This window comes from Chiloscyllium plagiosum, unplaced genomic scaffold, assembly GCF_037043375.1.
Source record: "Chiloscyllium plagiosum isolate Xiang-an unplaced genomic scaffold, Cpla_swu_hap1 HiC_scaffold_18, whole genome shotgun sequence".
In the NCBI taxonomy this organism is placed as follows: domain Eukaryota; kingdom Metazoa; phylum Chordata; class Chondrichthyes; order Orectolobiformes; family Hemiscylliidae; genus Chiloscyllium; species Chiloscyllium plagiosum.
This window is the reverse complement of record NW_028270156.1, coordinates 54,520,853-54,544,758: the sequence shown is the minus strand read 5'-3', so window position 1 is coordinate 54,544,758 and position 23,906 is coordinate 54,520,853. Positions and strand designations below refer to the sequence as shown.

Below are 23,906 nucleotides of genomic sequence, written 5' to 3'. Positions count from 1 at the left end.
ACTGATACTTCTCCAGTCCGGCAGGTGTCGCTGCGGAAGGCTCGGGCCTGCTCGATGATTCGCGTCTCGGTTTCTATGAACGCCGCCATGGCCTTGGTAATTGTCGAGGATCCAGCCGTTCTGGGGCCTGGGCGGTATGTCGGTGTTTTAAAGGGTGAGCAGCCTCTTCGCATTCCGTTTTACCCATGCTCCCGGCTTTTGGAAAATTCTAGTCACTTTAAACACGTTGAGTTACTGTTGGGGTAGTGAGGATCGAATTGGGAGTGAATGAAAATTAGGGTAGTTTGGAGATTTGTGTTCATGGGGGGGGGGGGAGAATACCTGCTACAAGTCTGGGGTCTCTTGTGGGAAATTTCATGTTAACTTATCCAACCGACACAATTCAATCCACTTTAATTGATCCATTCAGAGACCTCGATCCAATTATTTCTTAATTTATCCCAGGACAGCGATCATTTGATGAAGAATTTCCTGACATCTGCCTTAAAAATGTTTGTCTCTAATTTAAAATTCTGACATTTAACTTCATTTTGTAATGTCAAATAATATCATTTCTATTCCCTTAATGATTCATAGATTTTGAATTGCTTTTTGATGGCCTGTATGCCAGTTTGAAAGACCCAAGTATGTTTGCTGACCAAAAGCCTGTCGCCTCCGTCACTGGCGGTAAACATCCTCTCACCTGCGTCGACTTCGTTAATCAAGTTACCGAGGGAACTGAAAATTTTAAATCAAAACAAACCAGTAACTGCTGAAGAAACTTTGCAGGTCTCTCTGTGGAGAGAGAAGCAAAGTTAACGTTTAAACACTTATGTGACTCTTCACCACCAATCAAAGGTCTTTTTCCCTCTTCGTGATCAATATTTTAGGTGTTGGCTAACTAGAGCATTAATTATTATTGGTTGTTACCCTCTCTGAATTGGAAATATTTTAATCAATCTGTTAAACACATCTCCAGGGCAAGTGAGATTTGAACCTGAACTTTCAGGCCAAAGGCCTGAAATAAAAGCCAGTTTGTATCAACTATGTCACAAGTCCCTCTCTGACTGGTATTCTACCTTTAAAAATATTTTTCAATGGCCTGCTTGATTTGATCATTGTTTTGCTTTAAGAATATTTAATTTGAGATTATTAAGATTCTTCTAACTTTTTCAACTTCATAATTAGCTATTGTTCACAAGTCTTTCCTTGACCAGTGCACATGACAAGCTTTTAGTATGTACTGGATGTGGGTATTGTACAATGGCATGAAGGTTTATTGCGCATCTTTTGAAAGCATTTAAGAGATACGCACATTATTGTTAGCCTGGAGTTGCACCTAAATCCCCAGGCCTACGTGAAGCCTGATGAAGGGGTAAAAAAACAGAGGCACTGACCGTAATGTTCCAATTGTAGGTGTGATTCCAGATGATCAGAAAACAGCTAATGCACCATTTTTAGGAGAACCATAGGGATGAAGTGAACTGAGTAATTACAGTCGGGTTAATCATACTGGTAGGAAAATTATTGAGGAAATATTCTGAGGGACAAAATTAATCTTCATTTAAAAATACATCTGTTAATCAAAGATTGTTACAGATTTGTTGAAAGCTTGATATTGAATTTTTCTGAAGAGATAACTAAGTTTGTTGGAATTATGCAATTAATGTAGTCTTTATGGATTTTGGCAAAGCTTTGAAAAGATCTTGCATGCAGAATGATCACCAGTCAACATCAACTGGATCCAAGGCCAAGTTGCATTCAGGGAGGATGGAAGCAAATGGTAACGTTTCTGTGTCTTAATAGCTGTAAGGACCTTTCCAGTTGAGTTCCACAGGGCTCAGTACTAGCTCCCTTGATTTTTATGGCATGTGGGAATAACTAGAATTTAAATGGGGGGTGTATAGTTAAGTTTGCAAAGATACAAAATTTGGGTGTGTATTTGGTGATGAAGCTGTATACTGTAAGAAGATATCAATAGACTAATTAGGTGGTCACAACAATGGAAAATTGAGTTCTCCTTGGTGAAGTATGAGGTGATGTATTCAGGGAAGGCGAACAAGGCAAGAGAATGCACAATAAATGGTTAGTTAGTGAGAAATGTGGAAGAACAGTGGGCCTTGGGAGTGCTTGTCTAAGATTCCTGAAGGTAGTTGGATGGGTAGTTAAGGTGGATAACAAAGCTACTGGGATACTTGCCTTTAATTAGCAGAAGCATCAGAAATAATGGAGGTTATGCTCCTACAATAAAAACGAGTAGTCTGCAATTCATGCGCGAGGACATCCAGATCCCTATGCACTGAAGCATACTGGAATTTCTCTCCATTTAGATAATTTGCCTTTCCATTATCCTGACCAAAATGACTAACCTCATTTATCCACGTTAAGCTGCACACATCAGATTGGTATTCCTGAGAGTCAACCCATTGAAAGCAACAGGCCCGGACAGAATTCCCAGTTGTGCACTTAGATCCTGTGCAGACCAACTGGTGCAGGTAGTCACTGACAACTTCAACCTCTCTTCCTACAAGCCAAAGCCCCCACCTGCTTCAAGAAGACCACAACCATCCCAGTACCTAAGAAAGCACATGCAATGTGCTACACTACCCAGTTGCTCTGACCTCCATGGTAATGTAGCGCTTTGAGATGCTGGTCATGGCCCACATCAACTGTAGCTCCCAGGCTGCTTCAATCCCTTGCAATTTGCCTGCCAGCAGATGCCATTTCCTTCGCCCTGCACTCATCCCTGGAACATCTGGACAATAAAGACACCTACGTCAGACTCCTGCTCATTGACTACAGCTCCGCCTTCAACACCATTAGCTCCTCCAGACTGATCTGAAATCTCTGAGAACCAGGTCTCGGCTCTACCCTCTGCAACTGGATTCTCAGATTCCTTATCCACCGCAATTAGACAACTGCACATCCTCTACAATAACACTCAACACTGGAGCCCCACAAAGATGTGTTTTCTGCTTCCTACAGTACTCCCTGTACACCCACAACTGTATAGCCAAATTCCGAACGAACGCCATCTACAAGTTCGCTGATGGCACCACAGTGGTAGGATGGATAGCGAACAACAATGAGTCAGAATATAGAAAGGAACTTGGTGGCATGATGTAGTGATAACAACTTCTCTCTCAATATCAGCAAAGTAAAAGAACTGATCATTGACTTCAGAAAGAAAAGAGGAGAACATGCCCCTCTTTACATCAGTGGAGCTAATGTTGAAAGAGTTGAGAGCGTCAAGTTCCCCGGAGTGATGATAACTGACAAATAGTCCTGGACTTCCCATGTAGATGCGATGGTCAAGAAGTACAGCAATGCCTGTTCTTCTTCAGACGGCTCAGGAAATTCAGCATGTCGATAAGGATCCTCACTGTCCGAAAGCATAACGCCCTGATATGGCAACTGTTTCGCATGGGGCCGTAAGAAACTACGGAAGGTTGCGTACACAGCCGAGACTATCATGGAAGCCAACCTTCCATCCATGTACTCCATTTACACTTCTCATTGTCATGGAAAAGTTGCCAGTTTCAGCAAAGACCCCTCCTACCCTGGTAATGCTCTCCTACAATCACTTCCATCAGGTAGAACATACAGAAGCTTGAACACACACCAACAGTTTCAAGAAAAGCTTTTTCCTGCCATTATTAGACTGATGAATGGACTCTTTAACTTCAAATAATGCTGATCTTGTTAATGTTGATCTTGCTTTGCACACCTCCTGTGCAGTGTATCCTGTATAGTTTCTTATCAAGCACCCTATGATATGTATCTCCTTGCTAACTATGATCTGCCTGTACTGTTCACAAACAAAGCTTTTCACGATATTTAGGTAAACATGACAATAAATCAAATCAGGTAGAAGATCCTTTATCCGAACATCCAAAAACCGAAAAGCTCCAAAGTTTTTTTTCTCATTAACAAGGTTGTTTGGTGAGCAAACAGTTAACCAAAGTTGACACCCACTTGATGCGTATCATTCAAATGGATGTGGGGGGTGGGAGGTGTGGCCAAGCACCGACAGGCCTGGGGTTTCTCTGTGAATGCCCCAAGTCAACACCCACTTGATGCATGTCACTCAGATGCGGGGGGGGGGGTCGTGGCCAAGCAACAGTACACTGCTTGATCAAAATGTTTCAAGATTCATCTTCATACATCAAAATTTTTTTTAGCCTTCTTTCCTCCAGGAAGGGTAACTTCAGCTTCCACATACTGGGCATGTAACTGCTGTATTCTATATCCCTGGAGCCATTCTAGTGTTACCTTCTGAACTGGAGGAGAAAGTGAGGTCTGCAGATGCTGGAGATCAAAGTTGAAACTTTATTGCTGGAACAGCACAGCAGGTCAGGCAGCATCCAGGGAACAGGAGATTCGACGTTTCGGGCACAGGCCCTTCTTCAGGAATGAGCAGAGAGTGTTCAGCAGGAGAAGATAAAAGGTAGGGAGGAGGGACTTGGAGGAGGGGCGTTGGAAATGTGATAGGTGGAAAGAGGTCAAGGTGAGGGTGATAGGTCGGAGTAGGATGGAGGCGGAGAGGTCAAGAAGAAGACTGCAGGTCAGGAAGGCGGTGCCGGGCTGGAGGGATTCGGCTGAGACAAGGTGGGGGGAGGGGGGATGAAGAAACTGGTGAAGTCCAAGTTCATCCCCTGTGGTTGGAGGGTTCCCAGTCGGAAGATAAGACGCTCCTCCTCCGACCGTCGCGTTGTTGTGGTTTGGCGGTGGATGAGTCCAATGACCTGCATATCCTCGGTGGAGTGGGAAGGGGAGTTGAAATGCTGTGCTACAGGGTGGTTGGGTTGGTTCGTCCGGGTGGCCCAGAGGTGCTCTCTGAATCGCTCCGCAAGTAGGCGGCCTGTCTCCCCAATATAGAGGAGGCCACACCGGCTGCAGCGGATGCAGTAGATGATGTGGGTGGAGGTGCAGGTGAATCTGTGGCGGATATGGAAGTTTCCTTTGGGGCCTTGGAGAGAAGTGAGGGGGGAGGTGTGGGCGCAAGTGTTGCACCTCCTGCGGTTGCAAGGGAAGGTGCCGGGAGCGGAGGTTGGGTCGGTGGGGGGTGTGGATCTGACAAGGGAGTCGCGGAGGGAGTGGTCTCTACGGAAAGCTGATAGGGGAGGGGAGGGAAATATATCCTTGGTGCTGGGGTCTGTTTGGAGGTGGCGGAAGTGACGGCGGATGATGCGCTGTACATGGAGATTGGTGGGGTGGTAGGTGAGGACCAGTGGGGTTCTGTCCTGGTGGCGGTTGGAGGGGCGGGGCTCAAGGGCGGAGGAGCGGGAAGTGGAGGAGATGCGGTGGAGGGCACCGAGCCATCCCATTCTCCCAATTCCTTCGTCTCCGCCGCATCTGCTCCCAGGAGGACCAGTTCAAAATACGTACAACACAGATGGCCTCCTTCTTCAAGGACCGCAATTTCCCCCCCGACGTGGTCGACGGTGCCCTCCACCGCATCTCCTCCACTTCCCGCTCCTCCGCCCTTGAGCCCCGCCCCTCCAACCGCCACCAGGACAGAACCCCACTGGTCTTCACCTACCACCCCACCAATCTCCATGTACAGCGCATCATCCGCCGTCACTTCCGCCACCTCCAAACAGACCCCAGCACCAAGGATATATTTCCCTCCCCTCCCCTATCAGCTTTCCGTAGAGACCACTCCCTCCGCGACTCCCTTGTCAGATCCACTCCCGGCACCTTCCCTTGCAACCGCAGGAGGTGCAACACTTGCGCCCACACCTCCCCCCTCACTTCTCTCCAAGGCCCCAAAGGAAACTTCCATATCCGCCACAGATTCACCTGCACCTCCACCCACATCATCTACTGCATCCGCTGCAGCCGGTGTGGCCTCCTCTATATTGGGGAGACAGGCCGCCTACTTGCGGAGCGATTCAGAGAGCACCTCTGGGCCACCCGGACGAACCAACCCAACCACCCTGTAGCACAGCATTTCAACTCCCCCTCCCACTCCACCGAGGATATGCAGGTCATTGGACTCATCCACCGCCAAACCACAACAACGCGACGGTCGGAGGAGGAGCGTCTTATCTTCCGACTGGGAACCCTCCAACCACAGGGGATGAACTTGGACTTCACCAGTTTCTTCATCCCCCCTCCCCCCACCTTGTCTCAGCCGAATCCCTCCAGCCCGGCACCGCCTTCCTGACCTGCAGTCTTCTTCTTGACCTCTCCGCCTCCATCCTACTCCGACCTATCACCCTCACCTTGACCTCTTTCCACCTATCACATTTCCAACGCCCCTCCTCCAAGTCCCTCCTCCCTACCTTTTATCTTCTCCTGCTGAACACTCTCTGCTCATTCCTGAAGAAGGGCCTGTGCCCGAAACGTCGAATCTCCTGTTCCCTGGATGCTGCCTGACCTGCTGTGCTGTTCCAGCAATAAAGTTTCAAATACCTTCTGAACTCCCTGTCAAGCCTTAATAGCGGTATAACTTCTGTATACAGTTTTTGAAAGAAAGAACCAAAAAGCAACAGCTGCTTTGAGGGTGTGGATTTTATATAATACTTTGTTAGGATCCAGGAATAGGGATTCTAATTAGATAGGTGATTGATTGATGTAGCAAGGTTGAAATTATAATCATAACCAGTGAACTAAGTTGACCTCTTCTTGAGTTTGACTTGAATACACATCCTTATTAGATATCTTTACAGTTCAGTGTGGAATTGGATCATGTAGACTGCATAATGTCTTAGTGGATAAAGACATCACAAGATACAAACTAAAGACTTGCACGTATATTAAGTTAGCTGACCTGTAATAGGATAACATTTGGGCTGTGATGATTGAGGCACAATATATCTATCTTTCCAGATGCAATCCTCAGTAATCTTCCATTATAATGTGTGGAAGAGGATGGGAATCGTTATGATGCATAGATTCTCATAGTGCTATTTTATGTGTGCTGTCTTAAATTCTGATGTTGAAATGTATCTTTGTATTCCAGATAATTGAACAGACCATGTCTTCACATTGCTGTAACACTGATTAACTGACTTCTCTGGGGAATGCTGCAGACGTCAAACTACAGCCTTGTGCTGACAATACAGTTCACACTCATGCTCTACGACTTGATGTCCAATTCCTTTTCTGAGCTTATATTCACAGAGCCAGTCATCCCACTGATAATGTTCATGTGAGTATGTCTATATGAGAATATAATTATATTGAGTCTAATAGATTACTAAGATATTTAACAATTATTTTTAAAAATCACACAACACCAGGTTATAGTCCAACAGGTTTAATTAGAAGCACACTAGCTTTTGGAGCGACGCTCCTTCATCAGGTGATTGTGGAGGGCTCAATCCTAGCACAGAATTTATAGCAAAAATTTGCAGTGTGATGTAACTGAAATTATACATTGAAAAATTGATTGTCTGTTAAGCCTTTCATCTGTTAGAATACAGTGATAGTTTCACTTCTTTCATGTGTAAATCACAAAACCTTTTTTTTAAAAGTTGCATTCTCGGGTTAGCTGTTAACAATGGTGATAGCTAGGCAATGTGTTGAAGGTGTTGACCCCCTGTGTTCTGTCAATGCCATGATGTTTAGATCGATTCTAATCTAAAAAGTGAGATAACGGAGTTTTACATAAATTCATGCAGTTTTTGAGCTCAGAGTTCGACATGAATGCATGCAGTTTTTGAGCAAAGTACAATGTAACCCTGCAAGTACAAATTCACCCCACAAAATATATGTGTGCATGTGGGTCTTTGTCTGTCTGTCTGTGTGTCTGTCTGGGTTGGGGGTGTGAGAAAGTGTATGTGTGTGTATAGTGAGTGCAGAGTGTCTTAAGTCTGTGAGGGGGTGCATGTATGAGTGTGGGAGTGTGTGTGTCTGTAAGGGTGTGTGTGGGTGTGTATGTGTGTCCGTGTGTCTGGGTGTATAGGAGTGCCTATGTGTGTAGGAGTATCTGTGTGTGTGTGTATAGTGCAATGGTGGTCACCTGTAATGTGACATGTCCCGGTTGAGGCCCTCCCTAAGGGTACCGAACTGAGCTATCAGCCTCTGCTCGGCCACTTTTCTCTGCTGCATGTCCCGAAGTCCACCTTGGAGGATGGTCACCCGAAGGTCCGAGGCTGAATGTCCTGGACCACTGAAGTGTTCCCCAACTGGGAGGGAACCCTCCTGTCTGTTGATTGTTGTGCAGTGCCATTCATCCGTTGTCATTGCCTTTGCTCGGTTTCCCCATTGTACCATGCCTCCGGGCATCCTTGCCTGCAACGTATAAGATAGACAACATTGGCTGAGTCACATGAGTACCTGCCATGTACAGGGTGGGAGGTGTCCCCACACGTAATGGTGGTATCTATGTCCACACTCTGACACGTCTTGCAGCGCCTACCGTGACAGGGTTGTATGGAGTTGTCCTGAGAGCCGGGCAGCTTGTTACGAACAACAATCTATTTGAGGTTTGGCGGTTGTTTAAAGGCAAATAATGGAGGTGTGGGGAAGGTTTTGGTGAGGTGCTCATCCTCCTTGATAATGTGTTGCAGGTCATGAAGAACATGGCGTAATTTTTCAGCTCTTCGGGACAGGCAGCAGAGAAAAGTGGCCGAGCAGAGGCTGATAGCTAAGTTTGGTACCCATAGGGAGGGCCTCAACCGGGACCTTGTGTTCATGTCACATTACAGGTGACCACCATTGTACTATACACACACAGATACTCCTACACACACACACACACACTCTCACACACACACAGGCACTCTTATACACATACACACAGACACACATACACACAGACACCCACACACACGCTTATAGACACACACTCCCACACTCTCACATGAACCCCCCACAGACTTAAGACACTCTACACTCACTACACACACACACATACTTTCTCACACTCACAACCCCCAACCCAGACAGACACACACACAGACAGACAAAGACCCACATGCACACACATATTTTGTGGGGTGAATTTGTACTTTCAGGGTTACATTGTACTTTGCTCAAAAACTGCATGCATTCATGTAGAACTCTGAGCTCAAAAACTGCATGAATTTATGTAAAACTCCGTTATCTCACTTTTTAGATTAGAATCGATCTAAACATCATGGCATTGACAGAACACAGGGGGTCAACACCTTCAACACATTGCCTAGCTATCACCATTGTTAACAGCTAACCCGAGAATGCAACTTTAAGAAAAGGTTTTTTGATTTACACATGAAAGAAGTGAAACTATCACTGTATTCTAACAGATGAAAGGCTTAACAGACAATCAATTTTTCAATGTATAATTTCAGTTACATCACACTGTAAATTTTTGCTATAAATTCTGTGTTAGGATTGAGCCCTCCATTATCACTTGATGAAGGAGCGTCGCTCCAAAAGCTGGTGTGCTTCTAATTAAGCCTGTTGGACTATAACCTGGTGTTGTGTGATTTTTAACTTTGTACACCCCAGTCCAACACCGGCACCTCCAAATCATAACAATTATTGTGAATGTGTAGAATTGAGGGATAAAATTGAAACGGCTAAAATTGAGACTCTTGTTTCATCTACTGGACCACAAACTTTTCCATTCTTCTTCATCTTCTCCCCTCCATTATCTACCCTTTCCTCATCCTAAATGCTCCACTTTGAGTTATCCTTCCACCTCAGACTATAGGCTTTTGAAGTTCAAATTTGTCAGCTGCACATTGTTACTTGTTTTGTTTCCTTACATTATTTAGGCCTGACTAGACATTGTTGTGGTCAGTGCTAAAAGTCTCTTCCCCTCCGAATCAGAATGTGACTTTCTGTGCACACTACTTGCTAATTTTACAAATGCAAAACTTTTGGATTGTCCAGAAGTTCAGCAGGGAAGCTTTTCAATTCAGTGAACTAATTGCTGTAAGATGAACATGCTTGTTATCCTATCTTTTGGATAGCAGAAGGACAAATGAACTGTTGGAAGTACATTCAAGGCTACGAACTATAAGTCACTGCTTTAAATGTAAAAGTAGGTCGCAGAAAATCAATACGAGATTACAGAAATGGACAGTACTGTCCTACAGTGGTTAATGTGATCATCTGGCAAACCAAGACAACCCACATCGACAAAACCAGCTGCGTCAGATTTCTCGTTTTCAAGAGACACTGAAACAGTGAGGCATCGAGAAAGTTGCATCACTTGTTTTACTCATTTGCATGACAACTTCACATATTTGAAATGAAATATTACTAGCAGAGTGTTCAGCTTGAAATGTACAAACAAACCATATTTTAGCTTGCTTTGAGCAATAAAGGAAGGAGAAAGCAACATGGACTGAAAAAAAAAAGCAATACTGAAAACTGTTCTCTCCCTCTCTCAATCTCAAATCAACTCCCCATAAAGAAACAAATTGAGAACACCACTGTTTACCAAAAATTCAAGGTTATTTGTAGGCTTTGCCTTTGTTAAGGAAACAGGAGAACACTTAAACTGCTGAGACTTAATTTTCACTTTCATACCTTGAGGACTCTTTAAAAAATTTAAACTGCAGCTGTTTGTACCTTCGAGTCTGCATAGACGTCCTCCTCCCATCCCTTCTCTTAAGTTTATTAAGTTGTGTGTATATGTTAGATTTTGCATTTTCTTTATTTTTCTCAGGTTTAATAGTGAATAAAACTCCACTGCATTTCATTCAAGAATACCTCAGAATTGGCTCTCCTTCATTCTTCATTTGGTGAACTCATTGAATTTAAGTATGAGAGCCACCTGCTTTAAAGAAAATTGTATGACTTACCATCAGAGTTTAAACAAAAGGATCTGATCACACCACCTCAATTGCACGTAAAACATTTGGGGGCTCCATCCAGGATGTTATCCAGTAAGATGAAGTGGTGAAAAAAATGCAAAAAGGTTTGCTTGAGTCTTTAATATTAAAGATGCTAAGGTATCCATGATTGATGTTGATGCATGCATGGAGTAGGATGAAGTAGATTATGTATGAAAAGCTAAAAGCTTTTTACTTTGAGGAATTATTATTGAATTAGGTATATTGTCACAATTATACTGAAAAGTTTACAAGTCGCCACTTACAGTGCCATCTTGGGTCCAAAGGTACCTCAGTACCATAACTTGGTACAAAGCAGTAAAATAAAGAAAACAAAGCTTAAGATAAATATTACAGTCCTTCTTACTAAAAAGTAGAAAAACAAAGAAACACAACTAACCATTCAATACTACAGTCCATAAATGGCTCGCCATGCTGGGCTCGCATTCCTCACAAGGGTTCGACCTTGCCCCGCTCCAGGCTGCTGTTCTCGCTGCCAGCCACCATGGGCTGCCTACTCTCACTCTTGCCACCGGCTACCTCGATGTAGCTCGGCATCTGTAGGTGGAGTTCTGCCAGAAATGCAGGGAAATAGAAATTGCAAAATGGGCAGCAAAAATACCTTGAGCTAGAACCTTGAGAACAGTGAGTCAGGTAGAATAAAATTGGAGCAGTTAAGATTAGAATTAGAATCAAGATAGAAAAGAGAAGAAAGAGAGAGACACAGGAACGGAAAAGACAGTGAGTTCAAAGGAGAACAAAAGAGAAAGGGAATTTAAATTGAAACAGCTTAAATTAAGATGGGAGACTGAAAACAGCCCTGGTGAACCTACAAAAGCCACCTTAAGCGGTTCAAGAACTCTATCTTTTCTCATTTGGACTTGTGTCAGAGAACAGAAGGTAGCAGGATCCAGAAGGCTGCAATCTGGCTGATGACACATTTAACAAGCAGACCTCTAACTCAGAGAAGCTAATGTCTCAAAACTGTCACAGACCCAAGAGAGAGAAGGGTGAGGCAGATAATCCTGAGGCAAGCCAGAGAGGAAGGAGAAGCCAGGCAGAGAAATGGTCCAAATCATTAAAAGGAATGAATCTGATGAAGATGGACAGGAAACCTTCAAGTATTTTCATTGCAAGAAACCAAGCATGTTTGAAAAACTCAAGCTGCAAACCAGTGTCTGTAGCCTTAAAGGTGGTCACTAACTGCTCAGGCATAACTGTTGATTCGGCTAACTGTAGGAGCTTGTGTAAAAAGAAATGGTGATCACTGCTTGAAACAGCAAGGGATAAAGAGATACTGGATTCTTTGAGAAAGTGCAATATTTTCCAGCTGGAAGCAACATAAATTTCAATTTACTGATTTAAAGAGCTCAGGGGAAATTGTATTGAGGTGCCATTAGACGGTGAAAGTATTATGGGTCTGGTAACAATTGGTCTCATGCCAAGCTTGCTGATGCTAGGAATAGATACTTTATTGGGGAATGATTTGACTGGTAACTAAATTTACTCCCCAAATAATAAAGGACAACAGGAAGGCTGGGGATGCCAGCAAGAGCCAGCAGCACGTGGGAACCAAAAGAAGTTTGGAAGCCTAAAGAGGACAGCAAAACTCATGAGGGTTGAAGTGGCTAAAGAAAGGTTGATCAAATTAAACCAAAAGGAAGCAAAGAGACTGGCAACCAGGAAAGGTTTGAAAGTGCTGCAGAAGGCAGTAAAACCTGAGAGGTTTGATGTAGCCCAGGAAATGTCACCTGATTTTACAGTAGCCACGCCAGGAAAAGGTTAGGGCTTCACCAGATGGAGTTACTGTTGGAGCTAGGCAGTCGTCATGAAGTAAATTAAGAAAGGTCAGGAGAGAAAGGAGGTGAAGCCTTACTGAGTGAAAGAGTCAGAGGAGGCTATAGCAGCAGCTGAACATTCATCTGGTGGCAGTATCGATCCAGGGAAAGTGAAACTGGTTAAGGGAAAACCAAAATAAAGGGAAGGGAACGTATTGCACAGCAAACACATTGGTGGAGCAAACAAACCAGGGGCATACCAATGACTTAAACAAGCGATTACCTATTGGGAGATCCAACAAACTAACTTCAGCTAGTCAAATCCGTTGTTGTGAATGAAGTATTTTGAGAGCAAAGTGCAAGATACAAGTCCACATAATTTACAGGAACTAAACCTTGGATAATTTACTACCTCATCTCTTGGAAATCAAATTCACATTAAAAAAATCTGAATCCAGTACCTGGATTCTGGAATTGGGCAGTGAAGGGTTAAGAGTTGGGAATGTGGCACAGCTCAGCAAATAAGTCTGACTGTCAGTCTGAAGCAGATTTTGAACCCAGGTTTGGATTAAGAGAGTAAATGTGGAATATGTGGGTATTGTCATCCCAATTTTTGTTATGTTCTTCCATTTTGACCTGGTAATGAATGCTCTCCATAAACAAAAAGGAAAAGTATTGTTTGCTTCTGTTATTCATGCTGGGGAGGTGTTAAAACCTTTGTGAAAATAGGCTGTCAATATTAAACTTTCATCATTCTTTAACACATGAGACTTCAATGGACAAAACTAGTTTCTAAAAGGACACAACTGACCAAGAATGGCAGCGATGCTTACCTGACAAGCCCCTACGCAACCCATTTGGACTGTATAAAACCGACTGCATCAGAACTGCAATTTTAGTCAAGATCTTTTGAAACTCCGTGAGATGTAAAGAATTTTATGTCACTTGTTTTACTCAAACTTGTGTGGTAACTTCGCAAATTGGAGATGCAGGATTACTGGCAGAGGGAATTATTTGATAAAAATAATGGAGCCAGACTTCAAATATCAAACAAAACATACTTCAGTCACTTACTTTGAGCAACAAAGGAGAGAGAAAGCTCTTCTCTCCTTCTTTCAATATCAGAAGTCAAAGCTGGTGAAAAAGCAACTTTGGAAAATCATCACTCACTGAGAAATCAGTTACCTTCACATTTCACCACAGCTGACGAAACCGATCCAAATGTTTTGGGATTCTGATTTTATACTTACAACTCAAGGATTTAAAATTTTAAGTTGCAGCAGCCTGGACGTAGTTTCTTGCATATTATAGAACCCCTCAACTGACCATGTGCATGTATGAGATGTTGCTTTCTCCTTAGTAAGTAATAAAACTCTTTCACCGAAGGAAAGCTTGGCATCGGCTCTCCCTTGCTTTTAATCTGTTTACATAAGTTAGATTAAATTGTTATAGTTGTAACTACTTAACTAGTCTGTTGTGTTCATTTTTAGTTACAACTGACCAAAAGTGGGTGATAAAAGAGAGTCATAGAGATGTACAGTATGGAAACAGACCCTTCGGTCCAACCCGTCCATGCTGACCAGATATCTCAACCCAATCTAGTCCCACCTGCCAGCTCATATCCCTCCAAACCCTTCTTATTCATATACCCATCCAAATGCTTCTTAAAAGTTGCAATTGTACCAGCCTCCACCACTTCCTCTGGCAACTCATTCAATTAAGGAGCCAATCACTCCTCCATCTCATCAGAATAACTTACTATCTTGGCAAATTTAGCTACCAAATGTTCTGTCTCCTCATCCAAGTCGTTGCTTTCGATTGTAAATGATTGAGGCCCAATACTGTGGCTATTTGCAACTTGCAAACTCAAAATTGACCCATTTATCTCTACTCTCTGCTTTATGAGTCATTGAGTCATACAACAGAGAAACAAGCCCTTTGTCCCAACTCGTTCGTGCTGACCAGGTTTCCTAAACTGAACAAGTTCTGTTAGCCTGCGTTTGACTTAAATCCCTCTGATAAGTTGCCAGTCACCTGTCCATGTTAATATATTTACCCCTGAACTGTGAGATCATAAATTGTTTAGCAATCTTTGGTGTCGCACCTTATCAGATGCCTTTGTGAAATTCAAGTGCAGCACCCCTTTTCCATCTAATTTATTACTTCCTCAAATAATTCTAATAAATTAGTTAAACACAATTTCCCCGTCTCAAAACCATGTTGACTCCAGTTGATTTTTATTATGATTTTTAAAGTTTTGAGCTATCACCTTAATGGATTCTATCAGTTTCCTCATGATAGGTATTAGGTTAACTGGTCTATTATGTTCCTCTTTCTGTCTCCCTCCTTTTTGAATAATTACATTTACTATTTTTGACTCTACTGGGATCTTTTCAGAATCTAAGAAATTTTGGAAGTGTATAACTAAAGCAGCCACCACTTCCAACTATCTCTGCAGCCACCACTTTTAAAACCTTAAGATGCAGACCATCCAACCTTCCGGTTAACCTTCTGGTTTAATAGTTTTTCCTATATTTTTCCAGTTTCTCTGATGATAGTGATTATTTTAAGTTCCCCTCTTCTTTTCACCTCTTGATTTTCAAATATTGATGGCAAGCCTTCACATCGGCTTTGTTATTTAAAAAAAACCCAACAGTGCAAACATGATAGTAAGTAGAAAATGCACCAACTGCCTTAGAAAGTAAAGAGCTAAACTTTACATTTTTCTCCAAGTCAAAAGAACATGGAGGGAAACAAACAGCTAGGTAATGAAAGTGATAATCTTGGATTTTTCAGTTAAAAAATACTTTTTCCTCTTAAAGTTCCTTCATTTGCTTGTAGATAACACTTGTAGTATTAGAGAGTTCAAACCTTGATTAATTTCAATACAACTGTAGTAGGAGAACCTGCACAGGTTAATATAATACTATTCACAAGCTTAAAATATACATGTTTATAAATCTCTCCTTAAAGAATATATTGCAATCTGTGTTTAAATAATTTTACATTTACTAATTTCTTAAAGATACTAATTAGTTTCATTATTACTTCCTGTTTCTCATCTGAATGGCCATCTATCTTGCATGAACCTAAGTAATTCATATTATCAGATTATTCTTTCAGAAATTGCATCACAGTTAACTCAATTCTATTATAACTACATTCTTCTTCCAGGTCTGGTGGAAGTTAGCTGAACTATAAAACACCTTGGATATAACCCTAGTTGAGATAAGCACAGATTAGTAAGCGAACCTGGAATCTGTTCTAAGTGGCTCATTATTAAATGAGGCACTGTATTTACCCAGTTGATTGCACTCAAATGCAGTGTTTGCTGAAAGAAAACCAATTTGCTGAAGAAACTCCAGCAACATCTGTGAGAAACTGCTGATTTGTTTTCAAATGAATAGTATGCAATCATTGGCTGTGTTATTATGGAACTGCTATTATTAGTCTGGGAACTTTAAACCAAATCTCTTTTGTTTTTTCTCTCTCACTCCTTTCAGTATTCAGGATATTGGAATCCTCTTCAATATCATCATCATCTTCCTAATGTTTTTTAACACATTCATCTTTCAAGCTGGCTTGGTCAAATTGCTGATTCATAGGTTTACTGGAACCATTGCTGTTACTGGCATTTACTTCGTTTTAAGTGTCTGTTTTCATGTTTGGATTCAGGTATGCAAACCTTAAGTGATGAAGTTGCAGATATTGCATTTAAGTGAATAACAAATTACTGCACTTGAGTAATTAATTGCAAGTGTAATTTGAGATGTGATAAATTACTATTCAGTGCAACATTTCATTGTTTCTTGGAGAGAATGGGGAGAGAAATTCCATCATATTTCTGTAGTTGAATAGGGTTACTTTTTGTAGTACAGTGGAGGTATTAAAATTAAATATTTAATTCAAAAGAAATATTTGAAATTCTTGAGTAAGTCAATGTCTAAAATGAAACAAAAGTATTCAATGAATTGGCTATTCTGAACCAAGTTGGTGTTACAGTTGCTTTCAGGGTCTTTGACAGGGACATTTGCCAAGGTTCCAGTAATTAATAACAAAAGCTAAAACATCTATATGTGTAGATATCTGGCCAGGCATCACCACCATCCAATCGTCAGCCAAAATCATATCCAGGTTTCCTCAGAGGAAAAATTAATCAATATTTTTGACATTTGAGATATAGAAACAAACAAAAAACCCTCCCTTTTCTGCTCTGGTCACAATAACCCACAATTAAAGGAGCAAAAGGCCAACCTGCTGTCATCCTGATCTGTGCTGATTAGTTGGAAACAATAACTTAATGTTTTGAACTTTCGCCCTGTGAATCATGCTTCTATTTAATTGTTTCCCACACATCATGACTGATATTTTTAGGAAACTTCACCTGTCAATTTTCGAAACTGTTTTTCCTTGAGCAGGTTAATTCTCTGCTTGGTTACAGATCCATGGATCCTCAAAATGTTTGGTCTCAGATGGGATTTGAAGTTGTTAGGCTACTGTATCGTGCAGGGAATCATGACAGGATTCAGTGGCATCTTCAAGCAACTCCACTTCCAGCTGTTGCTAGATGACAATCACAAAAGAAACATTGATTAGCTTTGTGCTCCTGAAAAATGTGCTGAAAATAGTTAATTTAGCATTGATTTTGGGTTCAAAACAGGGACATTCCTGATTTGTCATGGATCAGTTATTCATTAAATAAAGAAAGTATGTATTTTATTGAGAAGCTCTTATGAACTACCAAGGTAGCCAGCGCAGAACGCTACTGAAATTGTAAAAAAAATCTTTGACAGAAGGTGAGATACATCACAAAGAAGTGATTAAATGCTAGCTGGGTTTTAAATCCTTTTAGGTAGTAGGATAAAAGAATGATTAAAGTGTTTCATAATTTTCAAGTCCAGGTAAATTATGAGAAGTAACAATGTATCTTCATTCCAATATAGTGTAACTATAATAGTAACAATAAAATGGAATAAGCAAGTGCACCCTACAATAGTAATGCAAGGTATATATGCCTCAGTTTTTTTTGATCTAAAGAATTTTTTTTTAAAACAGTGATTTGGTGGGTTACTGAAATCCATCTTAATGCTTGAGATTAGGCTGGATTTTTGTTGCCAGTAATTCTGTAGAAACAGTGTCACTGTTAATTAAGGCATTTTAAAGAAGGTGCTGCATGTTTCAGATGGAATTTATAATAATTCTATCATGCATGGCTAAACCTCAGGAGGCATGGTGTGCAAAGAAAAGTAGATAAATTTGGAAAGTGCAACAAAAGAGACTACTCAGCCATTGAATACATCCTAGCTCTTTTGAAGAACAATCCAGTTACTCCCCTGCTCTCTCCCCATATCCTGAAAACATTAAAGTTGTATCCACCACTCTAAGGAAATTAGAAGAGGAAATGTGTTTGGAGAAGCAGAGAGCCATGATGATGGGAAACAGAATCAGAGGAGAGGCACTGCTTCCTATATTTAAACTTATTGGCTAAGGTCATGAAAGGGATGCTATAAATGGACTTTGTTCTATTCACATTCCTCTTTTTGTGCAATCATTCATGGGGCTGAGGCCATCAAAAAAAGCAAATTTGGGAGTATAGCTGCAGCTCATCCATGAACATCCTTTTAATTTCTGTTTCATATTTCAGATATAGAAGGTGGAAGCTTTGGTTGATAGGAAACTTAATTTGCTAACAAATGAGATGTAGTGTTACAAAAAATTCTGAACAAAAGCAATTTCATTGGACTTTATTTGAGCATCACAGATGTTGGCGATGTTCCTATTTTTGTTACGCATGTGATGAGAAAGAAGGTCAAAGGGATTTGGTTTGCTTATATTGTTAATCTGATTAGGTGATACATGGGTGTCAGGTTGTTTAAAAGCATTACTAAACCTGTTGCAAGTGGTTAAAATTGGCTGTGTGTGTTGCTAGAAACAGTTTCTATGAGCTGTTTAATCTTACTCACCTTTAATATCCACTTCAATTCTTATTCCTATCAGAATCTGCGTTGGTTTAACATGCGTGGGTATGTGTGGACAAATGGACTTCAAGCACTTTTCGTTTTCCATCGGTTAGGTATGTTACCGTTCAAATATTATCAATGAGCACACCCACGCCCACACACACCCAAAGATACCCACATACACACACACACAGCTAGGGGAAGTTTACAAACAATCCAGAAAATAAAAATAGAAAGTGTTGAAGAAACTCCAGAGGCCTGAGATCACCTGTAGAGAGAGAAACAATGTTAATGTTTTGAGTCCAATATGACGCTTCATGAAAACTGAAGAGAGGTGGAAATGTGATGGGTTTTATGCTGTTGGAAAAGGGGGAGCAGTAAGAATGGAAAGTCAGAGCGAGGTAAAAGTGAGTTCAGAAATCAAGGGTGTCCTAGAGGAAAAACACAAAGGCAGTGGTAATAATTTTGGAGAAATGACAAGCCTAAGTCCAGAGTAGGTGTTATTAACAGAATAAATGTCAATTCTGACTGAAAGCAAAACAAAGACAAGCTACAGACACTTGTGTGGGTGGGGGAAGTAAAAAAAAACATTATGAAGGACAGAGTTAATGGTCTGAAGTTTAGATGAGTCCAGAAGGCTGCATGTATCTTAGCAAATAATGAGGTGTTGTTCTTGCAGCTTGTGTTGGTCTTCCCTGGAAAACTGTAGTATGTCTCGAACAAATGTGAGTATGAGGGCAAGGTGGAGCAAGAAACCTACATCCTTACTTCATTGTTGCTCAGGCCAAGTCCAGCTGCTTGAAAACACATAATTTGACATCAACTACTATTTAATTCCAAGGCCTTCTGCAAAATTCACTGCGACATCATGTGCAGAAGACCATTTGAGGAGAGGAAAGAAAAAGAATGTGAACTCATTGTGGATCTAAATAATTAGAGCATTGTGGAAAGTGCTAATTTAGATTAGATTACCTTTAGATTAGATTACATTACAGTGTGGAAACAGGCCCTTCGACCCAACAAGTCCACACCGACCCGCCGAAGCGCAACCCACCCACACCCCTACATTTACCCCTTGCCTAACACTACGGGCAATTTGGCATGGCCAATTCACCTGACCTGCACATCTTTGCATGAAGAGGTACGATATAATGGTTAGGCATAACATGGCTCATTTAGCAGTTTTTCAACTTTACTTTTGCTGTCAGGAGAGTGGTGGAGTCATAAAATGGAGTAAGATAGACATATATGGGAATAAAGAAAAGTTTACTTCCTAATGATTAGCATTAAGAAATGTGTTTGGGGAAGTATCTGTAGCAGTATATGTAATTTTTAATCAATCTGTTCAGACATGGTATTGGCAAACCACTGGAGCTGGTGGACATGAGCCAGGTCATTCTGGCTCAGACAAAGGGACAGCAACAACTATGCCCTAAGGCCTCTTAACAGTCAGGTACACATTGATTGGGCATTGCTAACACTTGGTAATTTGCATTAAAGATTGAAGAAGATGGCACCTGCCACAAGCTGATTTTTGGATTTTGCACCTGTGGAGTACCACACTGAAAACTTCATTTGTTTGAAACTGAAATTGAAGAAATTGCTATATAAAGTAATGCAGGATATCAACAAGTATATACTATATTTGGTTTCAAAAATGTTTCTTACAAAATCTAAATAGTCTGCAGAATTTCTAAGACAGTATTACAGGAATTGATTCAATCTGACAATTCTTTCTTATCTTCTTAAAACCTTCAACTTTATCAATCTTAGTGCCAAATGCATGTTTTAAAACCAGTGTGCGGGCTATATTTTGTTTATGCAAAAACAAAATTGTATAAAACAAAATAGACCCTCCACACACCTTTTTGTCCTCCAACTGTTCTGAGCTTTTTTTTCCTATCATCAGCCATTTCTAGTTCTTTCCCTGTTCTCATCCTTTTTCTTCCTTCCCTCATTGTTTGGTCCCCTGTTACTGATTGTATCTCTTTCTCTTTTCTTTGGCCTTGCCTGTTTGTCCCTTTCCTTTTGTTCTCTGTCCACCCACTCCATCCTTTAGTCTGTGATACATCCTTCGAAATACTGGATTATAATCTTCACTTGAAAAGATGTTTGCTGTGTGAGCAGGGAAGCATGAGAATACTTCACTCCCTCCACCACTTACAATCAGTACCAGCAGTGTGTATCTACAAGATGCAGTGCAGAAATTCACCTTAGACAGCACCTTCCAAACCCATGACCACTTCTATTTAGAAGGACAAGGGCAGCAGATGCATGGGAACATGACTGCCTGCAAGTTCTCCACCGAGCTACTCACCATCCTGATTTGGAAATGTATCACCATTCCTTTACTGTCACTGTGTCTAAATCCTGGAATTCACTCCCAAACAGTGTTATGGGTCTACCTACAACACATGAACAGCTCCTCATCACCTTCTCAAGAGGAGCTAGGAATAGACACTAAATGCAGGCCCAGCCACCAACACCCACAAATAAATTTTAAAAAGCCTGCTGCTGCTTAGTAACAAAGAATAGGAAATTGAATAAGGTGCTGGATAGCACCACAAAGGATTGGAAAATAGAGCAGCGGAGAACTTTATTTTTAGAAATCCTTTCAAGTTATACTTCACTCACTTTCTATGATTTCCTGCTCCATGGCAGCGAGTAACACATTTACTGATTTGAGGAATAGGTTTTATAAAGTCAGTGTAGGTTATTATTTGTCTTTTGAATTCAGAGGTCTTAATAATACCATTTTTAAAAAAATGTATTTTCTCTTGTTGCACAGAAGATCTAGTCCAGAACATGACATTGTGCTCCTCATGCTCCCTCTGCCTGTCCCATAAATGATTAGCTGCAGCAACCCTCTTCTTCTCCTTCACTTCTTCCTTTCTTCCCCAGTTCTGCCAGTTGCTAGCCAAAACACATCTTGCCACAATGACAACTCAAATTCATGTTCAAAACTTTGAAATTATATTATAATTCATTTCTATTAATAACACTTACAACTATTGCTGCACAAAAGTACATTACTTCCACTCCTGGTCAGCCCTAATACTGATTTCTTTTTTTCATCTCCAAATTTCTCACTCCTACTTTGGCAGAGTTGCGAAATCACTGATCATCTTTGTCATAGTGGCTTGGAATAATAGTCTTGAATCTCGTCAGTGATTATTTCAAATATTTAATGTTGGAGGACATCATAGTTGAAGACTGATTTAAATTAGATTAGATTCCCTACAGTGTGGAAACAGGCCCTTCAGCCCAACCAGTTCACACCGAACCTCCGAAGAGTAACCCACCCAGACCTATCTCCCTCATGCACCCAGCACTATGGGCAATTTACCATGGCCAATTCACCTAAAATGTACATCTTATGACTGTGGGAGGAAACCCACATAGACACGGGGAGAATGTGCAAACTCCACACAGACAGTTGCCCGAGGCTGGAATCGAACCTGGACCCTGGTGCTGTGAGGCAGCAGTGCTAACCACTGAGCCACCGTGCCGCCCCTTAAAGATTAAATTCCCTACAGTGTGGAAACTGGCCATTTGGCCCTACAAGTCCACACTGACCCTCCAAAGAGAAACCCACTCAAACTCATTTCTCTACCCTATATTTAGCAGTGCTAACCACTGAGCCATCATGCCATCCTTTAATTTTGCCTTTCCTGATACATGCATTGGCATTTTATAATGACAGTAATTAATTTGGCCTCAGCACTCATGGGGTAAATAGAGAGTATTGAGGCTATAATCAGTAGTCTAAACCAACTCGTATCAATTAATTTAGTGTTGATCAGAAACTGAATCTGGGGCTTCCTAGTACCGCATATAAAATTTTGTGTTACATGTCTATGAGAAAAAACTTTGATCTGTTTCTACAGATGCCATGATCTTGTAGAAAATTTAATATAATTTCATCAAGCACTAACCTGATTTTACCACCCTCCAGCTTCAGTTTTATACTATTATTTCTACAAAAGAACTACCCTCTGCCTTGGTGACCCTCGATTGTATGAGGACTCAGAATGGCTCCGAAATGAATTCTTCCGTGTCCGAAAATAAAATGGCAGAATGACAAATGTCGTGACGCATTGCATTACAAATGGACAGTTACGTGTACAGATTTGCATCTGAGTAAAAAGACATTTTTAATTTACTAAGAATTTTCTAGCGATATTTTTGAAAAAGTACTCTGGGGCTGCACTACACTAAAACTTGCATATTCTTCCTGAACTTGAGCAGTATGAGGTGGAAATTCTTTGAGCACTTTAGTGCTGAATCATTCAGTTGCCATTTAAATCTTTGTGTCAAACAATTATTAATTTTGATCAAATCTCACCAAATGTATATATTTCTTTACAAAAGCAAGGCATAACAGATGCTGGAAATCTGAAATAACATCAAGTAATAGTGGATTAGGCAGTATCTGTAGAGAGAAGTGAATTAATGTTTCAGGACACTGACCTTCCATCAAAATTCAATGAGCATTAGAACACTTTGGATATTTTGTCATCTACCGTTTTATACTACTTCTCCCTGAAAAATCTGCTACTGCAAAGATGAAGTTCTGTGGCATGAGTAGTTCTCCCAGTTGACTTTATTCATGTGTGATCTAGATGAGTAGATGTCATCGCTATTTGATTATGGAGAGCATGGTAATAGGTGCTATTTGTGATTTCATCTTTAAGAGGTGAATTTATAGTTTGATATTTACGGTTAATAGTAAATACTAATTACAGTACATCATGAGATGCCCATTAGTTCTGAATAGTTATCAGAATGGCAGAGCAAACATTTTTCTTTACTTTTCTTTTACTAGACCAAAGACAGCAGCCTATAATTTGATTAATCAGCACAAATAAAGTCTAACCTCCAGTTGGACCAAGCTAGCTCAGTGTTACATTGTGTTGTGAATAGTATATTGATTTTAAATTGAAAATTGAGAAGGTTGTATTTTAATTAGTGTATGGAATGTATTAATAAACAATGAGTATTAAAGATGAATAAACAGTATATTTGATCATATAAAGCTTTAATATAACTAGAGATAAATGTCCATGGTTTTGCTAAATTGTGATGTGGAGAAGCTGGTGTTGGACTGGGGTGGACAAAGTTAAAAAATTTTTTTTTAGTAACTCAAACAAACAGCTTTTTAAAAATATATGTTACTGTGTCCCAATTTGATTTTAATTTTCCCACAAGACTTTGAGGTATCAGGAAGCAGATTTTGAAAGGGTCCAGGAGGAAATAATGTGAAGTTTGCAACATACCCCACATGAAAAAACAAGAGATTGATGGGAGGTCTGAACGTCTGTAATGATTCAGGCCTGGTATAAAGAGCTGTACTTTCAGGAGTGAGTTAAGAGTGTGGTACTGGAAAAGCACAGCAGTTCAGGCAGCATCCAAGG

General features: G+C 40.9%; 1 protein-coding gene across 2 annotated transcripts; it reads left to right on the top strand.

Moving 5' to 3' along the window:
• On the top strand, window positions 1-23,906 carry tmem138 (transmembrane protein 138). Of its 2 annotated transcripts, none has more exons than XM_043706083.2 (5): window positions 1-154; window positions 6,947-7,135; window positions 16,036-16,207; window positions 18,530-18,605; window positions 22,448-23,906. In XM_043706083.2, exons 2-5 carry the CDS (start codon window positions 7,008-7,010, stop codon window positions 22,558-22,560), a joined length of 489 nt encoding a protein of 162 aa, XP_043562018.1. In that variant the 5' UTR covers window positions 1-154; window positions 6,947-7,007; the 3' UTR covers window positions 22,561-23,906. The 2 variants fall into 2 exon arrangements, with proteins under 2 accessions (XP_043562018.1, XP_087852790.1); XM_087996664.1 differs by lacking the exon at window positions 1-154 and adding an exon at window positions 1,692-1,762.